Below are 9641 nucleotides of genomic sequence, written 5' to 3' on the forward strand. Positions count from 1 at the left end.
CCAGAAGATAACATTAGAAAGTAAGGTTGTGTAAAATCTTACCATAACACTAGCTGTCCTTGCCTTCACCGCTGCAGTATTCATTACAAATGTGAGAGTGCCAAAGCTCAAGAAGAAACTTGGGAGAAGGATGCAAGAAGCCATGAATAATGGCATCGGCAAAACCAGCCCGAGCTCATGGGCTTCCTGGGAGGTCTAATATTAAGGATGCCTTTAAGAAATTCCTTAGCCTCAAATCTAGAAGCTAATGGGGGAGTTAAAGGCAGACAAGTAGAAATAGCTAATAAGTGGGCTTTAATAAAAGAAAAGGCCAAACCAGCACTGAGCAACCCACACAAATAACAGAGAATCAAAGGAACATCCACAGAAGTGGGTCCAAGTCATGAGAAAGACACCAAATAGAAAACCTCTTCCATTAAGACAAGTAGGATTTCCTAGTAGTAGGTTTACTGGCCTCCTGCAGGACCTGCAGCATGTCCTCAGAAAAAAGTGTATGAGGGATCAAAACCCTATCACCCACAGTATCAGTTGCAGCGTGGACAGGTGGAGATGTCTTGTGTGAGGAGATCCACCCTGTGAGGTAAAGCTGTGATGATTGCCCTTGGCTAGATGCAGAAGGAGAGGGAAGCAGTGCTGCCGTGGCCAAAAGGGAGTCACCAACAAGATTTTTAGGAGCATCCTGTTGAATCTTGAACAGGACTCTCGGAATGAGAGGAAGGGGAGGAAATGCATAAACAAACATCCCCGTCCAAGAAAATGAGAGGCTGTTCACCTTCCATAACAGAGGACCTGGGACTCTGGCACAAAACAGAGGAAATTGTCTGTTCAGAGGGAGGCAAAAATATCTATTTGAGGAGTATCCCACTGGTGAACAATGTCCAGAAACACATCCCCGTGAAGCATCCATTTGTGGGATCGAGTGAAGGACCTACTCAGACTGTCCGCCACAACATTCGATCTGAAGGAATATAATAAACTGTCTGAAGAGTCACTTGAAACTGGACAGCCAGATTCCATACCAGAAGTGCCAGCCGGCAAAGATGGTAAGATCTTGTACCCCCCGTTTGTTGATATACCACATGACTGTAGTATTGTCTGTGAATACCTTGAGAGGCCCCAGGGAGAAGAGAGAATGAAAGGCCTGAAGAGCCAGCTTAAGAGCCCTCATCTCTTTGATGTTGATGTGCTCCTTCTGCTGACAAGGTGGTCACACTCCCTGAACGATACCTCTCAACCTATTAGTGCAAAAAATCTGGACAAACCCCAACAAAATGGGGGGACAAAGGCCCAAAAATAGGGACATATTTTAAATATTGCTCTTATAAACTTAGAAATTAGCTAGAGTAACAGGATTTATTTTAACATACATTTTCTGAAGGATTTGAAGTCTGAAACTTAAATGTATGTCATTCCTTAATGACGTCAATCCGCACCTCATCCCAATGATTTGCCAAAAAAACACAAATTTTAATGAGGAATAGACCAAAAATATGAGCCAAATATCTGGACAGTTGAGAGCTATTCCAGGCCTCAGGGAACCAAACGTTGCTCTCCATCCCACATCTGAAGAGTCTGGGATGACATGATCGACAGACCATGATGCTTTGCCAGAGATAGTCTGCACCTGTCGCCCCTGGGATTCAGGTTACTGGCTAAGGCTCTTGCCACCCCTATATTGCCTTTTTTAGGCAACGTTAAAAGGACAAAACCACCACTGTAACAGGTACAAGCATGCAAAATCTGAAGGTAACGCTACTCAATGCTAGAAGTCTAAACCTCAAAATGCACTCTCTCGAGGCACTCCTAAAAATGGAGAACATAGACATCTGCACTGTTACTGAGACCTGGTTCAAAGCTCCAGATAGCACCCCTGCAATACCACACTACAACTCTTACCACACTTTTCTGCCACCAAACCAAGACGAAACACTAAAGGTGGAGGAGTGTCCATATTCACAATCCATATTCACAACACCAGGCTAGTTGACCAACACAATGCATCTGAAATTCTCCAGATGAAACTAACACTAGGTAAGACTGCAATCCAAATTGTAGCTTGCTACAGATCCCCCTTCATGCCCCAAGATAGTCACTACACCTTTCTAAACATACTGGAAAATATTAAGATGCAACCAAACACTCTAATACTGGGTGATTTCAACTACTCTGCCATTAACTGGGAAAACTACTCATGTACAAACACCTTTGACCAATGGCTCTTGGAATTCATAAATTCCAGTGCCTTGGATCAAGTAATCCATAGTCCCACCAGGGGCTCCAATATCCTAGACCTGGTCATTACCAACATGGGAAATCGAAGCTCCACACCTATGGTCACCCCCTCATTGGTCAGGTCGGACCATAAGTTAATCACCCTTGATAGCCACATTTCTCCCCCACCCCCCAGTAAGGAAACCTCCATAAAAAACTTCTCCAAAGCCAACTTCATGCTACTCAAGTCAGAGGTGACAAACTTCATGACACCCAAGCAGACGGGACCTGAAAGTTCAACTGCTGAATCCTACACTAAGGCACTGTACGAGCACGTCCACTCGTGCAGGAATCGTGCCACCCCAAATAGAACCGAGACGCTCTCCTCCAAAAAAAGGAATCCAACTTGGTGGTCCCCTGCCATAAACAAACTTTACAACAAAAGGAAGAAACTGCTGCAGAAAAGAGGAAAATCCCAGGATGCAAAAAACTCCCTTACCAGCCTCAATAAGAAGCTGAGATCCCTCATAAAATCCTCCAAAGCTCCTTAAGAAAATAAAATTGCCAAAGATTCCAAAGACAACCACAAGGCATTCTATAGCTATGTCAAGACTCTAAATGGCAATGCTCAGACCTGCTCTGTGCTACAACAGAATGGCATTAAACATACTGATCCCAAGGATACTGCCAATATCCTGGCAGATCGATTCAGTGCCAACTTCACCCCCCCCTCACCCCCCAAAGGGCCCATCTCAATACCGAAAGACTGCCAAATTTCAGTAATAATGATCACACAGGTAAAAAAATGCGCTCTCCAAAGTTAGGAATATAGCATCCATGGGACCAGACAACATTCCGGGCTGTGTACTATACGAACTACAAAATGAACTGGCACCTCACCTAAGTCACATGTTTAATCATAGCCTCACCTGAGACTTCGTGCCCACTGAATAGCACACAGCTACAGTTATCCCTCTCCACAAGGGGGGGGATCTACCTTGGATCCTGGGAACTACTGCCCCATCAGTCTGACAAGCCTGATCTGCAAGACCATGGAACGTATTATCATGGAACTTATAAACAAAGACATCGGCAACCTTCAAACACTGAACCCCACCCAGTTTGGGTTCGAGAAGGGCAGAACTTGTCTCCTGAACCTGACTGACTTCTTCGAATCAGTCTCCAGAGCTGTGGGCAAGGGTAAGGCAGTCCACACAGCCTATCTGGACCTCACATTGGCCTACGACACCATCCCCCACTCTGGAATTAAAGATAAACTTAATAAGCTGGGCATTAATCTCTACGTCACTCACTGGGTTGCCAAATGGCTTACTGACAGAACCCACACTGTAAAAGTAGCCGACTCCAAATCTAGCTCCAGACAAGTGGAGTACCTCAGGGTTCAGCCCTGGGACCGCTCTTGTTTGGCATCTACTTCTCTGAAGTACAGGCCAACAATAAAGTACTCTGGCTAACAAAGCTAGCAAATGACTGCAAACTGGGAGCCATTTTTGAATCCCCAAATTATGTGGATATTCTACAAAAGGGCCTTACAGAAACAGATGCTTGGCGCCAGAGCCACGGGCTCAAGTTCAATGCCAAGAAATGTATAGTTATCCCCTTTGGGAAAAAACATGTACCCATTAATTACCACATAAGTGGCAGTACACTAAACACTGAAAGTGTGATGAGACGTAGGGACACAGGTGGACAGTGATCTCACCTTTGATAACCACTTCGCCACAACAGTCAGAAAATCCTTCTATGTGGCACACCTCATCACTAAGGGCTTTTCATCCAGAAAAAAAGGAGGTCATTGTCCCACTGTACTCATCCCGCATTAGACCCATTATAGAATACAACGTCCCATTTGGTATATACCTCTCAAGACATCTGCAACAACTGGAAAGGCCGCAGAAATACCTCACTAAAAGTATCACAGGCCTAAAGCAGATGCCCTATGCTGACCATCTAAAAAAAACTCCAGCTATACTCTGTCACATATATAGTCTACTCTAGGCAATCACTGCTTAACATACAAGGCCATGTCAAACCTAGAGTTGTTGGGCATGCTACACTTAAAGAAACCCCAATCCCTCAGAGCCACATGCTCCAGGTATCTAAACCTTGTCATCACAATGAACAAAACATGCTGGAGGGATAGGTTCCTGACCCAGAGACTCCACAGACTCTGGAATAGACTGCCCATACATGTCAAGCAGAGCGCCTCTTTGGCCCTCTTCAAAAGGAACCTTGTCAATTGGATGGGAGATAGGAAATTCATCCCGGGGATCACGTCAGTCGCCCTGCTAGACAGGGGTCCAGGGAAGTAAATATTGTGGGAAGAAATAGCCAGGGAATTGTTATGGCTAGGCTTGTATAGGCCCTAGGGACAATAGCCTAGTACCAACCTATGAACAGATCCTGAGAGGGAAGAGGAGGCTGAAAAGGGAGCTCTACATTCAGAGACAACTGCTGAATCCACCACAGAAGTTCTTTCTTGAGACAGGGGAGAAGAGGAGCAGGAAAGTCTAGAGGATGTGAATGCTGAAGCCATACCAACTCCAGAAACCACTGGAACTTCCTCATGTGGGGTTTGGTCAGAGGGAGTATCAGAATGGTGGAAGCCATGAACCCCAGAGCTCTCAGAAACTCGCTGGCTGTAATGGAGGCCAGGAGAAGAAGAGTTTGAAAGAAAGAAATGAAAGTTAATGCCTTCAGAGGAGGCAGGGATGACAGCATTGGCACCATCTGAATCCTGCAACCCAGAAAGACATGATTCTGAGAAGGAGTCAGGGAAGACTTTTTTGAAGTTAATCGTGAATCCCAGGCTCTGAAGAAGAGAAATAATAAAATGAAGATTTTGCAAAAGGACATCTGGAGAAGATGACTGAATGAGCAGGTCATCCAAATAAAGAAAGATTTGGATTCTTTGAAGCCTGCAAAATGCAATTACAGGAGCAAGGCATTTGGTGAACACCCTTGGGGCAGCAGAAAGGCCAAAAGGCAAAGCAGAGAAAGAAGAGCCAAGACATACCTAGAGATATGGGTCTGAATTAATAGCCCTAAAACCTACAGTAGCCAAAGTATAAACCTTCTTACCCAGCCTACCCATGGTTCTACTGTCCTTGTCAGAAGGCAGTAACTTGGACAAAGGAAGCAAATGAGACAGCTTATCAAAGGTTACAGACACCACAGGGGGGTCGGCAGCAGGATATTTAAACAAAAAGGAACAATCCTCAGGCCCCCTATAAAACCTATCAGACTTCTTGGGAGCAGGGGGCAGTGAATCCAGCGCTCTAGAAATATTGGAAAAAACATCCAATAAAGCAGCCAAGACAGAAGGAATGGCAGCAAGTTTAAAATATTCCATCTGCAGTAACTCATGGTACCTCTTATGGATATCCAAAACCTGTGCACAATCCCAGTGAAAAAAATTCCATCATCATTGAGATTGTATCCCGAAAGGAATTTCCTCAGAAGGATTATCTAGAGTAGGAGTCCACCTCCTCAGACCCACAGTCTAAAGGAGAAGCAATCTGGGTAGAATAAGCAAGGGATTCATCAGCAGAATCCACTTCTTCCTCAGTAGAACTCAATACTCCGGGCCTTTTAGGGGAAGACGACGACTAAGGAGGAGAAGGAACTGAAACCCCTTGAGGAAGCCTTAATGACAGTAAAGCACTAAACAACCCCTGAGTAAAGGCCTGCCACTAACTTTGACGATCCCTCACAGCAGAAGAAACCGGTTTAGTTTTCTGTTTCTTTTTCAAGGGGACACCCGTCCTAGAAACCTGAGAAGCCCCAGACTCAGGACTGCAGTCCACAACTGCAGTAGGAACCTCTTCCCTAAAGAGAAACTGCGGAACCCCTCTAGACACCTTGGACACAGTCAACTGTGGTTCCCCCTGAATGCCTGAAACGGATGCCTGCAAAGATTCGTCAGATATGCTGCCTGCCAGATCCTCCCTGGCCACCAACACAGACGCGGTAGAGGAATATGAACAAACAACTGAGCGATCCTCCAGGTTTGTAATAACCTCGGGAGAAACTCTCAGCAGAGGCTATACAGCAGAGGATTCCAGTCTTACCTTATGCACTTTCTTCTTCCCTGACGGCTGACTCTCGGGGCAGGAAGTTCCATCCATAGTGTCTTCAGCAAGAAGCTTAAGACACTGGTTCTCAAGATACAATGAAAGGGAAGAAAGCTTACTATGAAGAGTTTTAGGGACAAACGCCTGACAAATTGAACAAAACATATGGTCATGAGCAGCACCTATGTAAAAGACACTTATCATGGCGGTCTTTATGGGGAATCAGTCTCCCACACTGGCATTTACCCTTCTTGGATGACATGAACCCCAAACAGCACAAAACAAACAGAAAAAGTAACCAACAATCCAAATGGGTACTTATCTGCAATGGTGAGGACTCCAGCAAACAGGAGTTATCACAAGAGGCCAACAAACAGAAAAACGGTAAAAAAAAACGGAGGTAAGAGACGAATGGTTAAAATAGCATTTGGACTGAAGTTCTGAGGATGGTAAGCCTGAATGTCACCTTTATGCCCTACCCTATGCAAGGAGTGTGTAGGTGACATTCAGCATACCTTAAACCAATGGTAGACGTTGGTAAACTGGCCGGACAGTGGGCTTCATGGCAGGGAATCCCATTTGTAATGAATACTGCAGCGGTGAATGTAAGGACATCAAACTAGACAGCCAGAAAATCAGAGAACGAGCAAAAGCACATGCCATGGTACAACTGGCATAATCCATAGCAGAGTACAAGTGTTACAAAAGGATTTGCTCCTTAACAAAAGCATCTTGCCCTAAGGAAACAAATAAAAAAAAAAAACTTGCCAGTTGGGAGTAAAGCTTTAATATAACCAATATGCCAGACAAATTACTTGTTTTCATATAGCATAATCTTCTTCATAATCAAGCATCTTCCCCTTACAGAGACAATTAAGCCAGCTATCCACAGTGGTATTCTGAGATGATAAAGCCAAGGGAACAAACGTTATGAGCATACAAAGCGTAAAATCATCAAACCTCTACATACCATCCCTATGGTTACCCATCAACCAACCACACTTTCCCAGCAATCATATGATTCACATGTGCTTTAATGCATATGGGCATTGCTATGCACAAAACTATTTGTCATCAGTGCAGCTAAAACTATACTTGGAACTTACCTCCTCTCCTCACTTCTTTATGGCGATCCCATCCTTTCTAACCTCAAAGTATCACAAAATCAAAACTTGAACAATCTTATAATAAAGTGGTTACATCTGCAGCAAATACCCCTTTCAGCACCCACCACTGTACAGTGTTAAAAAGTATAAACTGGTTAGAACTACTCCAATAGCCAACATGCACACAGCTTCTAGTCACCTATAAAATTATCTAGCATCCATCGGCTTCTACAGCATTAAATGCTATTCTACACAACTACATTCTCAATCAGTCATTATGATCCGATGACCAAAAACTCCTGTCTGTTCACAAACCTATCAAATCAGCTGGGCATGGTCTGTACTCATACCATGATACCAAGGCCTTGAACTTCTTACTTGTATCCATCAGGTCAATACCCTCCCTCCAGTCCTTAAGTAACTTCATACTTTACACATTCTTACTTTCTCTTCTTTACTCACTTCCTTACTTCAATTTCTCTCCAGATTCTCTTTCTATTCTCTCTCTCACTTCACAATGTAATCCGAATGTAATATATTAACTTAACTTTAATTTCTCTATAAACTAGCTAGGATTTCTCTAAATATGAAATCACAGTCGTACCAATGTTTTCACGTTGCCTAATTTAGTATAATTATTTGAACTGTAGAAGTTTTTGTATTACTTTCGAGGATTGTAAAATGAATATTCTTCAAAAGCTCTAGAGTATCACAAAAACATTTTCACCCCATGTGTCCGCTGAAAATGGGCACTTAAACAGTCAGACTTTCCATGTAATCAAATGTCAATAAATAAATACTGAAAATACAGGCAAAATATAACATAGCAGGACAAGACAACTGACAGTTAACCAATCTTAACTTTACCACGATCAGGGGTATTGCACTATATTACATTTAATCACATTAAGTATTCTAATTACAAATTCTTAGTGCAGTGTATTGCAAAGATAATGCCATTTATGAACGTTTAGTCATATTCCTCTCAATGTAAGCAAACAATGCTCACTACAAAACCTAAACGTATGAACTTGACGCCAACCGCAGCCTCCAAAATCTAATCGTACTCTTAGAAAATTTGCACAACTCAATAAACATTTGTAAAAAATAAAATGCAGACATCACACTCTCTTTCCCATTATAAACAGAAATGTCTGTTACGATTCAGCTACATCTGTTTTACGGCGTGTAAAAATTTGCGTTAAAGTGTTACCATCTACCCGAAGTAAGTCATAACATGCAGCTCGAAAACAACATATGTATCAGAGGGGCACACTTACTGGCTGATGTTGGATTAATCTTATAAGTAAAACCGGTGCCACTGAATAGCAAGCTATAACATACAACCCTAAAAACTACATATATATCAGTGGGGCACACTTACTGGCTGCTGTTGGACTAATCTTTTAAGTAAAACCGGTGCCATTGAATAACCAAGCATTATAGACCAATATTTATATACAACTCTTGGATGAACACTCACTCTGATACTACAAGCAAAACTTCCGGAAATAGCGCAAATAAACCTTCCGGGTTACCATCACTTAGTGAGTTATTTATTTTCTTGGCAAGATCTTTGGTTAGAAACGGATGTGACTGGTATTTTCATTTTTGTTGTGAGACCAGCGGAAAAATTGTGTCAATATGACTATTTGTATTGCTTATCGTATATCTTATTTTAATACTTTTAGTTCTTGTAATAAATAGTTTTTTGTAAATCCGCTGATTTCCAGAGTTTGTGAAATGTGATAAGGATCACCTCCAAAAAAGAGGCGTTTTACCTAACTAACGGTCTGGATTTAAGTTTCAGTTTTATAAGTACATTATCATTGAATCCATGTCCATGGTCACCCCTTAGTCTAATTATCCATTTGGCCTCTAATTGCTCTGTGGCATTTCTAACGTCACCCCCTCGTATACTGTCATGCACTCTGCCAGTGGCCGTAAACTAAAATTAGTATTCAGAATTTGTGGCTTGTACGTGTTTAGCCAGAGCACTGTACTACTGCATTTACTGATAAGAATATATATTCTCTTTACATGTTCTATCCATTTTGCTTATGTAAAACTTAAAACATAAAATACAATAGGCCAAATCAAGTTTATAGAGCGTCCACGCTTAATGTATATGATCAAGACTTCAACAATCGGGCTAATTATTTAGAAAATGCCTTGCAAGAAAGTGGTTATGAGAGAAAGGAAGTTACTAAAGGCATTAGTGAAGTTAAGC

The 9641-nt window shown here is 42.5% G+C and overlaps 1 protein-coding gene across 1 annotated transcript in view; it reads right to left on the reverse strand.

Moving 5' to 3' along the window:
- MRPS10 (mitochondrial ribosomal protein S10) overlaps nt 1-8941 on the reverse strand; it is a 457510-nt gene extending 448569 nt beyond the window's left edge. The window contains exon 1 of the mRNA XM_044061852.1: nt 8796-8941. Coding sequence (XP_043917787.1) covers nt 8796-8852 — 57 coding nt within the window. The 5' untranslated portion in view covers nt 8853-8941. The remainder of the gene's footprint in view (nt 1-8795) is intronic.
- Between the last annotated feature and the right edge of the window lie 700 nt (nt 8942-9641).

Source organism: Protopterus annectens, chromosome 1.part0, assembly GCF_019279795.1.
Source record: "Protopterus annectens isolate FY-2018-M chromosome 1.part0, PAN1.0, whole genome shotgun sequence".
In the NCBI taxonomy this organism is placed as follows: Eukaryota; Metazoa; Chordata; order Ceratodontiformes; family Protopteridae; genus Protopterus; species Protopterus annectens.